General features: G+C 41.2%; 1 protein-coding gene across 3 annotated transcripts in view; it reads left to right on the forward strand.

Annotated features, from left to right (window-relative positions):
- Window positions 1-10,635, forward strand: part of HPCAL1 (hippocalcin like 1) — a 97,002-nt gene extending 86,367 nt beyond the window's left edge. For all 3 annotated transcript variants that reach the window (XM_072143576.1, XM_072143574.1, XM_072143575.1), the window contains 3 exons: window positions 2,963-3,368; window positions 4,865-4,970; window positions 8,328-10,635. In XM_072143576.1, coding sequence (XP_071999677.1) covers window positions 2,991-3,368; window positions 4,865-4,970; window positions 8,328-8,425 — 582 coding nt within the window. In that variant the 5' untranslated portion in view covers window positions 2,963-2,990 and the 3' untranslated portion in view covers window positions 8,426-10,635. The remainder of the gene's footprint in view (window positions 1-2,962; window positions 3,369-4,864; window positions 4,971-8,327) is intronic.
- Window positions 10,636-18,503: the final 7,868 nt, after the last annotated feature.

Below are 18,503 nucleotides of genomic sequence, written 5' to 3' on the forward strand. Positions count from 1 at the left end.
TGAGGATGGAATTCCATACACAAGTATAATATAAGAATAAATGGTCGTTTTGTTATTCTGCAATAAGAGGGGGCTCTACTCCATCTGTGTACAAGATAGATGTGCACAACACTACAAATAGTGCCACCCACCAAAAAATATTCAATAGTAAATTACAGCATCTTCAGGTTTAGTCACATGCACATTTATTCCAAAAAGTTATTCATATTTTATAGGTAAAATAAGCAAAATATATCTAAACCATATAAAACACATATAGGCTTTATTTAGAAGACCAGACACATAGGTATAACCTTATATATTATACCTTATACAATATACTAAATGGACGTACTCCAAGTTTTTATACTGCATATAGGAGGACATTAACTTAGTAAACTGCATACAAAGGTATAGGTATACTTATTTGTGCTATACTAAAAAATCATTTGTGTGTTTTATATGGTTTATATATTGTGTATTCTACCTTTATAATAATTTATAATTTTTTGGTATAAATGTGTATGTGACTAAACCTGAAGATGATGTCTACTCACTTGTAATTTACTATTGTATGTTTTGTTGATAAGCTAAAGGGATTCTTTAGAAATAAACATTAAAGGGGTTATCCATAGGACTAAAATACCATTTTCCAGAAGGGACGGGATCATTGGAGTCGCAACTTACTGGTTCAACAGTATAGAGTCACTGAGTGCCTCCTGATATTCTGTTGGCCAAGAGCGTGTGCCAGGCAGCCTGGCACATGTATGCTTAGGTGATGTTATTGTATTAGGCCGTGCCCAGCCGGGCAGGGTTTATTTTGTACTTTGTTACGTGCCTCAGCTAAGGCTGAATTTGTGTTTTTGACAAGGAAGTGTGAATAAACACTTGATTTTTGGACTTTAACTCTGTGTGTGTCCCTGCTTCCTGCACTGCTACAAAGCATCTACCAGAGCAATTCCACTGTTATAAGGGAATCATCAACGGACCAGTCAAGGAAGAAGATCTACAAGGTAGAGTTTGTCATATAAGTGGATTGTGCCTTGGGATTGTTTCTTCTTAGATAATGGTTGCATAAACAAAACCAAAAAATGGTCTAGTCCATCTATTGAACTAGGTTCCCACAATCAAGACTCCGAATGGAAAACTATATTTAGCAGGAGCACCTCGAGATTGTAGGTGTACGGGCTGCGGGTGATTTGCATATACGCAGCTGGCTTCTTTTAATTAATTAATAGCTATGGAGGGTCTAATTTCCTGCTTGTATGTTTTCTATTTTGTGGACTAGCAGCTGTGTATTTCTGCATTAAGCTGTGTTTTGCAGCCCCAGAACAGGATGTGTATTTGGCAGCGTTTTACCATTAGAAAATTGAAAAGCGACGGGATTTGTGCTCACTGCAACATCTGAGCAAATAGAATGCACAAGAAAAGCAAAATGAAGCCACTAATGAGATAGGAAGATCCATGTAAGACAACTGAGTAATTGACTCCTCAATGCATCCTTTGATGGACACATCCATTACGTTTCCATAGTATCAGGATCCCAGACAAGAACACCTGTGCTAAACTAAAATTTTCCCACCACAAACAACATAAACTAAAACTTGGTTCACATCGATGCAGATTTATTAATACCTTTCCGACGCAACCCACTTACAGATCTTACGCCCCACCTTCCAAAATTCAATTTAATTTATCCATTTATAGATCCATATGGGGGTTTGTTACCTATGGGACAAATTGTACCTCCTATGTTGAGAATTGATATTCGATGTACTGGTGAGCTGGAAAAAACCTCAAAGGTGATACAATTGATTGAAAAAATGCAGTTGCACCATTTTCTTACACACTAAGTCCAAATTAAACATCCCATTTTCAGTAAGATCATGGATAGGGGTTCAGGTGCGCCCCGTTTCACCCGGACAGATTGGCAGATTGGCCCAAACAGCCAATCCTACAAATCCGAACCGCTAGCCAACTAGCTCTGGCTGTGATTGGCCTAGGGCACCATATTTTGTTTTGTTGTACATAATAACACAGAAAAATATGATCCCTTTAGAACTCAGGACCAGTCATACAGTAGTGTTCAAAGAACAATTGAGCAGCCCTGAGAAGAACGGAGGACACTCCATACGTAAGGCATAATTGTTTTCTGGATGGAGAGTCACTTTAACAAAAGCAATTTGCTCAGCATCTTGCTATTACGTCTTCATGTGTATTGCTAGAGGTGGCATCTTGAACTTTTCTTCACCTGCACTATTGTGGTGTTTGGGTGGGGTGGGATAATCCTGCTTAGCTTACATTCCATAAGGAGCTTAGAAGGTTTGCCGAATTTCAGCATATTGTGAAATATAAAAGTCCATCGGATCACGAGTCCACACATATGGGGGATCATGACATTTGACTTAGTGAGATATCTAAGGGACGTTGGCAAGTTTTCAGCTTATAATCCAACCAGTTGTCTCCGGAGTTGGTTTTCAGCAGGATACTGGATGTTAGACATCAGTCTGGAATGTTTGTTTGTTTAAGTTTGGTTTACTCGTGCAAATATATCGGTTAATTATAATAACCAAAAAATAGCCACTACAAAGCAGAGACTTTTCAGAGACGATCCCTTTCAAGTAACAACTACGGGAACAATCGACTAGTCATTCTGGGTCCTGCTCTAAGCATTGCTAACAAACAGGTGATTTTGCCATGGGCCGATACAACTAACTCGGTCACTCTTTACATGACTGCTATTTAGATATTTGACCATCACTGTAATAGAGCTTGAACCCTCCAAACTAGTTTCATATTCCCGCCAAAAAAATCGATTTTTTTTGTATCTTGGGACTCAATCTTCCAGAGATGTTCTTTAGATGCTTTGTGTTAAAAAGTTGACTTAGAGGTATGACAAAAATTGTGATCTATGTGGATAAACTATGTAAATACTTAAATCTCCGATCTCCTGGTCTCACCATCACACAATTTTATTTTTCAGATCTGGTTTATAACAAAGAAGTCTCAGAATGGGAAAACAAAACAGTAAATTGCGACCCGAAGTTCTACAGGACCTACGAGAAAATACCGAATTCACAGACCATGAGCTGCAGGAGTGGTACAAAGGTTTCCTGAAGGACTGTCCAACTGGACATTTAACAGTAGACGAGTTTAAAAAGATCTACGCAAACTTTTTTCCATATGGCGATGCCTCAAAGTTTGCGGAGCACGTGTTCCGTACATTTGACACAAACGGTGATGGGACCATTGACTTCCGGGAGTTTATAATTGCACTCAGTGTGACATCACGGGGGAAACTGGAACAGAAGCTTAAGTGGGCGTTTAGTATGTATGATCTGGATGGAAATGGCTACATAAGTCGTGGAGAAATGTTAGAAATTGTCCAGGTAAGATTTTCCTAATGTTGTAAGCAATACCAACAAATCCCTCTCAAAATTTCCCATGTTTGGCAGAGTGATTCCAGCTGTCTCGCACGTAACCAAATAATTATTAGTGCCCTAGATAAAGTGGTTACCAAGGGGTGGATTGGGGGCCACCAGCACAGGTGAATGGATTAGCCACTAATCCCAAACATTAACCAGGTAAGCAATAAACCCTAATAAAGTCACCCATATTATACTTACACTGTTTAATTGTGGGTTCATTACCCGGAGGCGCCAGTCTCGTGACTCCCAGGCCGAAGGACTCTGGACTTCCTATGCCGTCTTGTTTCCTGCTGGCTTCCAAGATGATAGAGGGAGCCCTGCGGTAATTACTCTCTGCATGCCCCCTCTATCATATCCATTCCCTTTTCAGTGGTTGAAGTTGCGTGCTTTCACATCCCTACGCCCCTCCAACCAATGACATGGCCCTCAATCCGCAGGAAGCACACAGGATGTTACAGGAAGCCCTGAGTCCTGCTGTCCTCGTGGTTCATGTGACCCATGGCTTCTGGCAGCAAAACCTGAAATTTAACAGGGTAAACCTAATATGGGGGACCCTATCCTGTTTTGCCATAGTTTCAAGGATGCACATATAGTTAAAGCACCCCACTTCTCCCTGGAAATTCCAAGTGGATGATTTTTAACAACCAGCATCAACCACTTTTTGGGATCCTCTTGATCTCTGGGGCAACACACAGCTGTGTGGGACGCACTATGCCTCCCTTCTTCTCCACCACTGGACACAAGACATCCTGACAAGGAATCAAAATATTTTCCCACTGAATACATGCATCCACAGGATAGATTATAAGTGCCTGCTGGAGGTCTGACCACTGGCTCTCCCAGCCAACACAAGAGTGGAGCTGCAAGACCCTAAAGAGTCCTGTATTTATGGATCATTAGTGCAAAAGCTCAACCTGCAACTTAGGTCTATTGGGCTATGGGACATTGCAGTTGTCCGATACCCACAAATGACATGCTTATACTTAATATTAATGCATTTTACTATAAATGTCTTAGGCCAAACCTGTGAAGTTATGAAAATGTCCCCCCCCCCCCCCCATTATACCACTAATACTCTGCTGTCTACGTGTCATCTGTAGCTTAAAAAATTCTGAATGAACATCCTTCTGCATTTGTTGTGATGTGCTGCCACCTAGTATCACACTGTGAGCATAGTTTAAGAGAAGTGGAACGAAATTTGGAAACTCATTTTTATCAATGGTATACGAGAACGTTTCCAAGGCTAAAAAAACAAAGTTAACCCTTGGTCTTTACCAATCTAAATTTACAGCTATGTCTAACAGCTTAGCCCAAACCACCCATGACCAGCCAACATCATGACGATCACCACCTTCTAAATCAAAAACATTCCAAAAAACGACTGAGTAGTGATTATTAGGTTTCACTAATTACTGTTTATAGAATAACACGTTGTTTTACATACACTTGTATCTTAGGCAATCTACAAGATGGTGTCATCTGTGATGAAAATGCCAGAAGATGAGTCTACACCGGAGAAGAGGACGGATAAAATCTTCAAGCAGATGGACACAAATAATGATGGTACAATTCATATTTAGATCATGTGAACTCACAAGTATCAGAATGACTGATCTTCTGTCTCAGTCTTTTCTTAAGCACTTAAATATTTTCTAAGACTGTAATTTAACTATACTATGGGAGCCCCATGGGGCTTTTAATCTAAATTTTTCTTTAAAAAGTTAAATATTAATTAAATTTAAACCACCTCCATTTTTAAAATTAAAAATAAGTTTTCTACATAAAAAGTAAAGCATCCAAAAAGACTATGAATACAAAAGTGATCAAAGGATGATACATTTACTAAAAAAAAATTTCATAAAAACTACAACTGGTCCCAGAGCTGCCAACACGGAAAATTTAGCAAAGTGACTGGTGTCAGAATACGGAAAGTCTAATAATTTTAGAATTTTTATCAATAGCGGATTATAATCATTTTGGTTTGGGCAGCCACCTGGGGCCTAAGGCTTTTAGTGGGCCCATAACCACCCGAACCAGTAAGTAAGTTTGTTACTGCCCTGTAGCGATAATAAAAAGAAGGACTTCCAGCCATGAGATTCTCATGCTCCAAACACATACTTGTATAAGCGTCCTTCCAAGACCTTTTGAAGGTCCTCAAAAGGTCCTCAAACAACAGAACTAAATGTGGACAGAAGGAACCCCCTTCTTCTCCAAAGTGATTTGATTCTAGAACCAAATGAAGGTAGTAAATGTCGTTATAAAAATTAGACTTTTAAAAACCCACAAAAGCCCATCATAGTTTATACGGTTGAAAAAAGACACTTCCATCAAGTTCAACCAAGGAAGGGAAGGGATTGGATGAGGAAGGGAATTAGGGGAAATAATTCTATATAACATAACCATCAATGTTATTCAGGTGTAAAAAGACATCTAGACCCTTCTTGAAGCTCTCTGCTGTCCATGCTGTGACCAGAGCCTGAGGCAGGCTATTCCACAGATTCACAGTTCTCATAGTAAAGAAGCCCTGTCGCCTCTGGTGATTAAACCTTGTTTTCTTCAGACAGAGACAGTGCCCCCTCGTCTTTTGATTTGATTTAATTTGAAACCACTTACCACCATATTTTTTGTATGGACCATTCATATATTTATAGAAATAAATCATGTCCCCTCATAGACGTCTCTTTTCCAGACTAAATAAATCTATTTGTTGTAATCTTTCCTCATAACTCAGACCCTCCATACCCCTTATCATTTTTGTAGCTCTATGTTGAACCCTCTCCAGCTCCAGCCCAGAGCCCATGGTCGTGTTAATCCATCCCTAGTATCTCTGAAATTGTACTGGTCCAAAGAATAAAGGGATATGTCATTTGGACCAAGGGGGGAACTGCCAGAGGCCATGTGCCTGGTATGGCGTGGCCCTCTCCATGCCCCTCCCCACCCATTCTGTGCAGGGTTGGTGTAAGGGATGGAAATGTCGCTATTCCTGGCCTTTAAAGCATGCACACTAGTAGGTAACAAAATATAATTCCCCTCCAAAGCCTCTATAAAAGTTTTCTTTAGTCAATTTTCAACAAATTGAATTTTATTTCACTTTCCTATAATATTGCATGGTGCCACTAAGAAGTACAATTACTCTCACAAAAAACAAGCCTTCATATAGGGGAAAAAAAAAACAATAGTTAGTGGGAAGAGGTCAAAATTAAAACCTACAAAAATCTGAATAAATCAAAAACTTCTTAACTTCTATAGAAACCGGAATTAAACATGAAGCTCTGTTCCCCAATCTCTTGCTATAAAATTAGACAGAAAACAAGCCCACATAAATTTACATTGATGAAATATAAATGTTACGGCTGTTAGGATGTTATGCAGGAAAAAAAACTAATGACTGTTTTGGCCTTGAGGAGTAGCCTGGAAGGGGTTAAAGAGTCTGAAGTGAGTCCTAATGAACTTCGTCCATCCCGATTTTATGTTTTAAAAGAAGCCTCCATCAAAGAGACTTGTTGGTCATGTTCTGGGAGCTCTGTTGTGGTTACTCGCTAGTGAAAATAGCTTTATAATTATAAACCTCTCCAGGAGAGCAGATTTTCTGTAATTATATATTTTTTTTTTTTGCCATTTCTCCTCTTTTGGATCCCCATAAGCATGTTGCCATAGAAATAGGCTATTACGATCAGATAATGACATGACATTTAGGAGAGGGCTTGATGCTTTCAGCTCTAAAATGTAACATATTTAGAAAAACAATTGACGACTATGACATCTGGAAAACTCAAATTTTGTTTCTAATTTTTTTTTCTAAACCTTGGTCTCTATTTTGTGTTATTGCCTTAAACCTTTATATTCCATATTACAGGCAGTCCCCGGGTTACATATAAGATAGGGTCTGTAGGTTTGTTCTTAAGTTGAGTTTGTATGTAAGTCGGAACTATATATTTTATCATTGTAATCCCAGCCAGAACTTTTTTGGTCTCTGTGACAATTGGATTTTAAAAATGTTGGGTTGTTATTAGAATCAGGATTAACACTAAAGCTTCATTACAGACACCTGTGATAACTGTTACAGCTGATCATTGTAGCCTAGGACTAAAGGACAATAAATTACCAACATCCAGAGGTCCGTTTGTAACTATGGGTCGTATGTAAGTCGAGTGGTCTTAAGTAGGGGACCGCCTGTATTAAACAGTCTGGATGTCACAGTACAGGGATAATACACACAGTGATGTCACAGTACAGGGATAATACACACAGTGATGTCACAGTACAGGGATAATACACACAGTGATGTCACAGTACATGGAAAATACACACAGTGATGTCACAGTACAGGGATAATACACACAGTCATGTCACAGTACAGGGATATAATACACACAGTCATGTCACAGTACAGGGATAATACACACAGTGATGTCACAGTACAGGGATATAATACACACAGTGATGTCACAGTACAGGGATAATACACACAGTGATGTCACAGTAAAGGGATAATACACACAGTGATGTCACAGTACAGGGATAATACACACAGTGATGTCACAGTACAGGGATAATACACACAGTGATGTCACAATACACGGATAATACACACAGTGATGTCACAGTATACAGGGATAATACACACAGTGATGTCACAGTACAGGGATAATACACACAGTGATGTCACAATACAGGGATAATGCACACAGTGATGTCACAGTACAGAGATAATACACACAGTGATGTCACAGTACACGGATAATACACACAGTGATGTCACAGTACACGGATATAATACATACTGTGGTGTCACAGAGCGGGGACAACGCCCACTGAATTGTGTTGTGTTTTTTTATTTATACGTATAAATGTTCATTCACCGATCACTTTTTCTATAATTACTGACTTTTAACTAATTTTTGTGTGTTTCCGTTTCAGGTAAACTGTCCCTGGAAGAATTTATTAAAGGTGCCAAGAGCGATCCCTCAATCGTGCGATTGTTACAATGTGACCCGAGCAGCACGAGCCAGTTCTAATGATTTCTACTCATACGGACAGTCATAACCGGACACTGGCGCGTCAGTCAAGCTTTGCTTGCAAGTGAAGGCCTTCTCAGTCATTCCTCTCCTCTTAGTGGATACCGCCCCCTTGCCAGATTGTTTCCTATTCCTTAGGGAAAGACATCCAATCCCCAGCAGCCTTGTGCCCATCTATCTCCTATACGTCACCCCCATGGTCCGGGATGTTTACATACGGATACAACAGAGAGTCGGGGGCCCTGGACCATCGGCCTGTGGCTCATCCGGATTATCATTTTATGACAACACTATACGGGACTTGGACATAACGGGAACATATGTAGCTCTTTCACGTTGCATACGGCAAGGATATACGGACAATGTTGAAAGCACAAGAGTATATATAAATATATTTTTTCTTTTTTTTCTTCCTTATGATATTCCTAAATGCAAATGGCTTGAAATTCTGTACTGAATACAATGTAATTCTGCATCTATTTATGTCTGTACAGGCACACACACTAATGACCTGGGGGATGTACCATGAGGCTGCTATGGTCTCTGAGAGAGGGGGGCCCAGACTTGCCCGGTCCTATCCTCTTCTATCATGGGGTGGGGGGCACTGCGATGGGTCCTTGTTTGATCTCTGCCATGGTGCAACTTTGCTTTTAAGTAACATTCCTATAAAGGGCATCTACCACCAGGATGAAAGACTGCATGCAAATGAGCCTGAGGGGCTCCAGGCTCCATAGGTGTTAATGGAGCCTGGAGACCCTGGGGCTCATTTGTATGCAGTGTTTCATACTGGTGGTAAATGTCCTTTAAAGTAAAACCTACCACCATGGATCTAACTAATAAGGTAGATCCGGTGGCAGGTTCCCCAATGTATAGCCCTTTTTAGGGCTAATTCTTGTGTGGCCGCCGGCTGCGCAGGCTCAACTCTGAAGCCGGAGCTTCTGCACATGCACAGAACCCAAGTTCACAGACTAGATCTGAAGATCTCTGGGTAGGCTGAACACAAGAGGCTACTGGGGTGTGGAGTAACCGACCTTGTAGCCTCAGCTTTGGGTACTCCATGCCCTAGTAGCCTTGTTAGAAAATTTGCATATTGGGCAAATTAAAGTTTATTAAACTTATCAGCCTGCAAGAATAAGCCCTAAAAAGGGCTTTACTACTATACATTGGAGGAACCTGCCACCGGATCTACTTTAATGGGTAGATCCGTGGTGGTAGGTGGTTTCCTTTAAAGGAAATCTACAATCAAAATCCATCATGATAACCCAGGGACACTTACTCATAGATCCAGGCACTGTGACTGTGGTAATCTTCCTATATTTGTTATCCATGGCCTCCTTCCTTCTAAAACCACCTTTAATAAATATGATAATGAGCCAGAAAAGCTCCGGGGGGGGGGGGGGTTACCAGAGCCCCTTAATGCTTCAGCTTTACAGGCTGTTACACTGTCTCCCCTCCTCCCTGCTCTCCCAGCACTTTCCTCTCCCTCTGCTTGATGTAATCTCACACAATGTCCTCTACCTTCTAAAAATCAACTTTTACAATTATGCTACAAGAGCCGCCCCGTGCTGCTGCTTCACAGACATTTATACTGCGCAGGAGCACTTTCCCCCTCCGATTGTGTAAGATTACATCAGGCAGAAAGAGGGGGAAGTGCTGATGGCAGAGGAGGAAGTGGAGACAGTCCAACAGCCTGTCAAGCTGCAGCACAGAGGGGCTCTAGTGACACCCGCCAGAGATTTTCTGGCACACTAGCATCATTTTATAGCCATAGATAACAAATATAATAATATTACCGCAGTCACGGTGCCTGGATCTATGAGTAATGTCCCTGGTTTATTATGATATATTTTGATAGTAGATTTCCTTTACTTCTCAAATTAAAGGTAATCTACCATTTCCCTAATCACCCTACAAGTAAAAAACTGCATTGTACAGAGTCTATTTTTTAAACTTTGTACATAACTTTTCAGTTTCTTAGATATCTGTCATTTTGGAGAAAAATTTTATTTTTATATGTATGCAAATTAGCTTTTTGGTGCACTGGGGCCGGGCAGTGACTGTTGGTGCAGTGCAGTGGTGCAGTGATTTACTTCTTTCTATGCTGCCTATTGCAATCTGACTCTCCCTTACACAATAGGTGACTATGAAATAGAAAGAAGTATAGAAATGTAACAACCTAATCTGCATGAAGATAAATTTTGATTTTTTTTTTAATAAAATGACAGATCGCTGGGAAATTGAGTGGGTATTTCTGGAAAGTTTATAAATTGTTTTACACATACTGGTTTTACTTGTGGGGGGATTGGAGACCTGGTCGACGCCCTTTGAGAGGATCTGACAGAAAGGTAAATTTATTGTGGAAATGATTAAAAAAAAAAAAAAATCCTATATAAAAGTGACCTTTTATCATTATGTCACTTTTAAGTCTAAAATTTCTAATTGTTCTCAATTTATATCTATAGTGAATGGAGCACCGTTTTACAATTTGGCGCTACCTGCAGTCACCACTAGTGGGAGCTAAGGAGCTGCATTCAATTTTTATTCTTATTGCATGACTTCAATACATATGGAATGTGATAATTCATCAGATGAGAATGGTATTTGGGGTCCTTCTTTGATATTTTGCAGTTCTTTCCTTTTGGAAGAGCTGAATGCACCATTTTCCACTATGGTGCTACCTGCAATCGCCACTAGTGGGAGCTAAAGAGCTCACTGCATACAGTCTTTATAATCATTGCATGATTTAATACATATGATATGTGGAAATTCATCACGAGTCATATTTGGAGACCTTCTGCAATTTTTTTGCAGTTTTTTCCTGTGAATAAAATAGTACTGGACTATCGGAATGTGTGAACCGTTCTATGCTGGACTAAAAGACTATTTTGTGTGTATGTACATCTGTGTATATTCTGTATTTCTCATAGCATATTTCTCTCTATGCTATGACTATAATGATACTCTGCTATGTCTTCAAGAGATCTTGCATAGGAGACCATTTATAAAAGGACCACTTTCTGTGTCTGTGATTTTTATGAATACCCGTGATTGGACGTTCCTATATGTGACCATTATACTTTTAGTGAGGAAGTAACTAATGCTGTGTAAAGCAGGAGCCGCATGACCAGCTACAGTCTATTGTTCACTAATTATTGAATGCAATTTTTTTTTTTCTTGAGAGAAAGATGTTTTTTTTGTGGATTGTTCCAGAGCTTATTGTGTTTAAGACAAATTAAAGATGGAATTTCAGATGGGATCATTATTAATTTCATTCTGGCCACAGAGACGAGGCATTCAGTGCACCCAACAAATGATAAGATTAAATGAGATGCACCAGAAAGCATGCTCCGCCCCCTGGTGCACCAGAAAGCATGCTCTGCCCCATGGTGCACCAGAAAGCATGCTCTGCCCCATGGTGCACCAGAAAGTATGCTCCACCCCTGGTGCACCAGAAAGTATGCTCCGCCCCTGATGCACCCAAAAGCATGCTCCGCCCTTGGTGCACCAGAAAGCATGCTCTGCCCCTTGTGCACTGAGAAGCTTATTTGCATAAATAAAAAAAATATTTCTATAGGAAACGGGACAGAGATGCCCAGAAAGCTTATAAAGTGCCCTATACAATGTTGGTATTTGTTTAATAAAAATCTTAAGAGTATTATGTGCTTCTGGGGTCACAGCTTGCCTAAACACTCTAACCCTACACCACATCTACTTCAGAGGGTTAACAAGAAGAGGGGTATGTGACAAACCTTTCGGAACAATTTACTGAATCGACTCATATTAGGACTTTTCTCACAAATTTGGCAAGAGACCAGGTTCAATGGTGGTGTCAGTGCTGAGCTATATGTGAGTGTCCTACTATGGGTATGAAAAGTACTACATCAGCAGGACAATGATGACCCAAAGCATACGTCAAGGTTGGTGAAGTAATGGCCCAATGACCATGAAGTAGAGTTGCCCCCATGGTCTCCAGACCTTAAAGAGAAAACTTTTACAGGATAAGTAGGGTCACACACATTATAATAACCTTGTTAAAGTTTCCAGTTCACCGCTGGTGACATGACATGCAGGCAGCAGGACTCCAAACTTCCTGTGATGTCCCATGTCCTGCTGACTTCTGGCAGATGGAGGGGGACACAAACTTATTATTGGCATGTCCCCTCCCTCAAAACCACTTATATCAGTGGTTAGAGGGGAAAGCAGATGTCCCTGGCACACACCTCTAACCTGTGACTTGGGAGGCGTACATCCGCCAGAAGTCAGCAGGTCACAGGAAGTCCCGGGTCCTGCTGCTTGGGGCTCACATGACCTGTGACTCCTGTTGACAAACAGCCAACTTTAACAGGTAAGTACAAGACTCTAAAAGGGTCACCCATATTATAATATTACTGTTAAAGTTTTCTATAAGTGGCCAGCCCCTTTAACCCGATTAAACACTTAGTGTGTAGAGTTGAATTTGGAAAACTGTATTCGGACCCAAGTAAGTTAAACAGTATGCACCAACACTGGGAACTAGAAGACTACTAGGTTTAGATTTCGGTCAGGACATGCTTGAATATGATCGAGCGCATGCCCATAAGGATTCAACCAGCGTTGGGAGCCAAAGGTGAATTTAAAAAATACTCACAAAATTAAATTTAGAATTTTAAGGACAATACAGTAACAATACAGTAACATTACAAGAATCTGCATACCTAATAATATGCTAAATAGTTACATGCCAAATGTACATATGAGATGGACAAGTTGTGCAGCGCTGCGTAATCAGTGTGTGCTATATAAATAAAGAATTACCGTATTTTTCAGTCTATAAGGCGCACCGGACTATAAGGCGCACCTCTAATAAATGCCTGCTAAGACATCTAGGTTCATATATAAGGCGCACTGGAGTATAAGGCGCAGGATCAAATGCAGTACCTAAAAATGACCAGCAGGTGGCAGACCTGTGCACAGTTCAAGCCAGCTACACTTCCCGGGAAACTTGTCTTCAGCGTGTCAGAGAGCTCTGATCTCAGAGGTATGGCTGCTGGGGGTTAATGCAGGGTGATGCAGCAGGGGTTAAGCGGTCTCCCTCTGCCCCTTCTCCTTCCTTCCTCAGCCAGGGTGTTATTCCTGTGGGGTTCCCTGTGGCTCCTTCTCTTTCCCCTGTTACAGGGCTGTCAGGTATGGGGGATTGGTTACTGATGATGATGATTGCCTTGTGGTCGGCACTATGGCAGCTCCGGTCTCTCCGTGCTAGGGGAGGGCAGGATGGGCACAATGTTAGTTGTGGTGCCAGGGCACTTCAGGAGCTAGGGACCCTGTATACTGTGTGGGAAGGTGCAGGAAATTTCTGGGGATGGAGCTATTAAACACTCGTAAATGTACAGTACATCTTGTCTGTAGTACATTTCTGTATAAGTTCATATATAAGGCGCACCGGCCTATAAGGCGCACCTTTGATTTCTGAGAAAATTAGAGGATTTTTGGTGCGCCTTATAGGCCGAAAAAAACGGTATTATTATTAATGTTATTATACAACATGATAGTAGTAACAATGAAAGCTGTAGTGGATGGTGAGAGTCAAAAGTTCAGAGGCCTGACCTAAGAGTATAAGGAAGGTGCTTTTGGCCAGTCCCTGCAGCCTTAAAGCAAACCTGTCACCAGGACTGACAGGTTTTTCGATAACCTATACTATGCTGATTCAAAAAATTCCTTTGTCAGCATTTTGAATCATTTGAGTACTTCATAAAACTCAATTTCACATTATCTGGCTCCCTGCCATCAGCATGTGGCGAGTCCCGGGGGTTGAGAGGGCAGCTGCAGCCTATGCGTGTGCCTGTTTCTTAGTATCCTCTCTTCATCACTTATCCAGCTCCCTCCCTGCTTACTGTCATGTGCATTGAGCAGGCAGGGGAGGGAGTTGGATGTGTGGAGTAGAGGAAGATGGCATGAGGAGACTGAGACACAGGCTGCTTGCCTGGATTCGCCACGCACTGCGCACAGGGAGCCAGGTAATGTGAAATAAAGTTTTATAAGGTATTAAAATGATTCGGAATGCTTGCAAAGGCATTTTAAAAGCGGCATGGCCTAGGCTATTGGAACCTGTCACCAGCTAAAAATGACATTCCTGTTGATAAATTTGGATCTGGATACATATTAATTATATATATTATTATATATAATGTCCTTAAAAACTACATTTAAAGGAACACACTCATACCTCATAAAGTACCCATTTTGTGCCACACAAGTTACCTATGGCTAATTTTCACAAAGAAGGCCCCATGACAAGGAGTAGGCTAAGGTCCCTTTACGGTTCCAAATTCTGCTTTCCAGAACAGATGAGCCTGGTCATTTTTACCCCTCGAAGTCTCATCTATGACACTTAGACTTCATTCTCCAACCTTTGTTGACCAGCAATACAGTTCTTTTGCGTCAGCAAAGGTTCTTATCACCAGGTACTTAAGGGCATAAGACCAAATTGCTACATTGTCTATAAGTATATACCCCCAGGACTATTGTCCCCATTGAGTCAGGATTAGATGGCATCTAGAATCCTATAAGTGCTCCAGCTCAGTACATTAATGACAGTCTGTGAAGGTTAACCGATGCAGCATTAATGGATTTCCACTTCCTGAGAGCTAATCCGGTGCCCACCTCGGGCTGATGATGGTGGGATGAATGAGACTCCTCTATTAATGCCGTCTCTTTGCATAATTGTCTCCCTATGAAATTTGAGTCAATAAAAGATAACCATCATGCTGCGCTCTAAGACGGAGGAAGAGTGTCACAACAAGCCTATATTATCGACACTTTGGCAAAGAAAATTATAAGGAAGCTCGCTCAAGTGCCATTTATCCTTTGATATCCGGGAGCTTGATGAAATACAAAGCATCCATCAGATATTTTCTATTGAGAAGAACATGTGATATTACAATAATCAAGCTGTGTGGGGCGGCAATGTTTAGGGGGCTTTTAGGTGATTGCCATTAGCCAGTGGGCGATGTGAAAAAAATCCACATTACTATCTACATTTTTATAGATTTCACACATTAGGCTTAGAGCTCTTTCACGTTGGCGCTGATGTTCAGCTTCAGTTGCCCATCCATTCCACTTTGTTTTTCTTCCGTTTTGTCTCCGTGTCCATGTCCGTGTCCGTCAAAAAACCTTAACATGGTTTTCCAGCCCCATCATTAAAAAAAAAAACGGATGCTGCATCCGTTTCCGATCCGCACTCTACCGGAGAATGCATGCAGCTAGTTGACTGGGACTCAATATTCCTTAAAATCTATATTTATATCCACATATGAAAAACCTTCAACATTGCCAACACATTTCGGGCATAAGCAAGTCCTTACTCGAGGATGCTTGTGAACAGATGTGTTTATACCTGAAATGCGTTGGAATGATTGTTATTTTTTAATATCTGGAAAAAAATTTAAAATATAAGAAATATTGAGCCCCGGGCAACTAATTGGATCAAAAGTTTTCTTGTATAGATGTGATAGAACCTTGAGTCTTTATACTAAATGTCTAGGAGGTGTCAGCAATGTGGTGGGGGCTTAGCATAGGGAGGATTTTTCAACCCAAACCATACTGGATACACAATAAATAGAACATGGGGAGGGTCAACACCGACCAGGTGTACAAATCCGTCCTACAGTACAGGGTCACAAAAATATGATTTACACATGTCAAATAACAGTAATAGTCTAATTCATATACATCACATCGATAAAACAGAACAACTCTGCTTGCGTGTCCTCCATGGGAAACATTTACCAGGGCTTCTACGCCAAAAAGCTAGTATAGAAGCCTTGAAGTAATTGCTATTTTTTTGAGAAAAGGCAAAAAATTTGAGTTTTTTTGTACTACCAAGACCATGCTAATGTTCATCTTGAAGATTCTCTTGGGTTTTGCTCAAAAATACACCGCAGCATGTACCCCCCTCCATGTCTCTGTCCATCTGTCATAAATACACAAACTAGAGGTTTGTCTTGTAGTCCTGAATGTCTAGTGTCTGTATGTATGGTTTTCTTTAGATTTCAGCTTTATGTACCCATACAGTAGCCCAACCCTTTGAAGCAATATAGAATGTGTATGTCAGCAGTGTGCACTACCAATACTTAACTCTTTATACCACATTGTAGAAAATACTATTTAAGGCCAAATTCACATGGCCGTTGGGGGACATATATACGTCGTATATACATCCCCCATAGGCCGGCAATGGGAACACCGCGTCATACAGGCACCAGACCCAGAAGAAAGATAGGACATGTCCTATCTTTCCCCAGAATACAGCGCCATCGCTATTGAGAGGGGGGTGCTCACCCCTCCTCCTCTCCTGGGCGCCGACGTGTGCCCGCCGTGCTACGGTACAGCGGGCACACATTTGTGTGAATATAGCCTAACAGTTACACATCAAACAGATGTGTTTCACTTTTAACATAGGCTAAACAAGTTGCAACTGGGCACAGCGTGGTTGGCGGCTGTGCCTGGGATTGCCGGATGCTGGAGCTGGGCCTGCATATTGTAATTGGGTACTTTGTGGCAATCAGTCAACCTTTGACACAGGGGTCTTTTAATCTCCTAATCGTGGTTCTGGAACATTTAAAAGAGACAAAGCACTTCTTACAGGTAATGTTATAGTGGCAAAATGAGGTTACATGGGTAGGTACACAGTACACTTACTCAGCCCCTGGGCAGCTGCATAGAGTGCACTTATGTTACATCTGCCTCTTACATGGATATAGAGGTGGCATTTTCTGTATTGTGTCATAGCTCTCACTCCTATTTTTGGTAAGCCAATTCATGAATACCACTGGTTAATCAACCACAGTGTGTAGCATGGAAAGGTCAGAGACGTGAATGTTATTACTACGCTGTCTGTGATTTCTTATATCACTATGCCAATTTCAGGCATCTAAATCTGAAAATGTCACATTATCACTTCCACTTTCCTAGGCTCAAATTGGAAAAAAGTAATATCCTTTGTCAGCCTGGTTAATAGAAATTCACTGTAAACTCCAGTATTATCTAATAGCAGATACAGAAGATGAGAACGTCTCCAAAACTGCGGCTCTTGTGGGGGGGTTCCTGATATTCCCTACCAAAAGTTGACCAAGGAACCGGGGGTGCTGTCCCTTGTGGGTTATAATATAGATGGTTTGGGCTGTAGCCCAGGGCTCAAGCCTTCTAGGGGGCCCATGGTCACCCAAACCACCCACCAAATTTTGTACTGAAAATGACCTTTACCCATGAAATCCTTGTATATTTGTTTCTGCTCTCAATACACATGTACACAGGAGTTATTTCAGGACTTTTGAAGGTCCTCCAAAGGTCCTGAAACAGCAGATTGAAAGCAGCAGAAGGGACACATCCTCCATTCCCCAAGAAGCTGATTCTAGTACCAGATGTAGGAAGTGATTCCAGATTTGTAGGGGCTATAATATTCATACAGCCCAGGGCCCATGGCAGTGATAAACCCTGGTCCTGGCATCAGATGGATGTCACTGTAACATATACAACTGACCCAAACATTGTACAGACCAGGTATATCCATCAGGGCAGCAGTGTCCTCTAAAAGAATAGCATCTTTTAGCAGGATAATACCCATAACACAGGGCAAAAACTTTCAGGATGGTCCCTGATTCTAATCTGATTCATCATCTGTGGGGTGTGAGGTAAAAACAAGTCAAAAAATGGCTGCACCTCACACCTTGAAGTATTTACAGCTAACATATTGCTGGCAGATACCACCGGACACTTTCTTATGAAGTCCGTGCTCATTGGGTCAGAGCCTTTCGTGGCCTGGGGTGGAACATAAAAATATTAGGCAAGGGATTTATTTGTTTTCTCTAGCTTTAATCAAAGTGGTACGTGTCACCACACCCTAAGGCTACATTCACACTACCGTATGGGGGACATATATACAGCTGGCATATATACGCCGTATATATACCTCCCCATAGACGGCAATGGGTGGCACCATACCGTTCCGTAGCTGTGAGAAAGATAGGACATGTCCTATCTTTCTCCATAATATGGCGCCGTGCGCCATATATTGCTATGGAGAGGGGCGAGGGTGAGCGAC

The sequence above is a fragment of the Engystomops pustulosus genome, chromosome 3 (assembly GCF_040894005.1).
Source record: "Engystomops pustulosus chromosome 3, aEngPut4.maternal, whole genome shotgun sequence".
In the NCBI taxonomy this organism is placed as follows: Eukaryota; Metazoa; Chordata; class Amphibia; order Anura; family Leptodactylidae; genus Engystomops; species Engystomops pustulosus.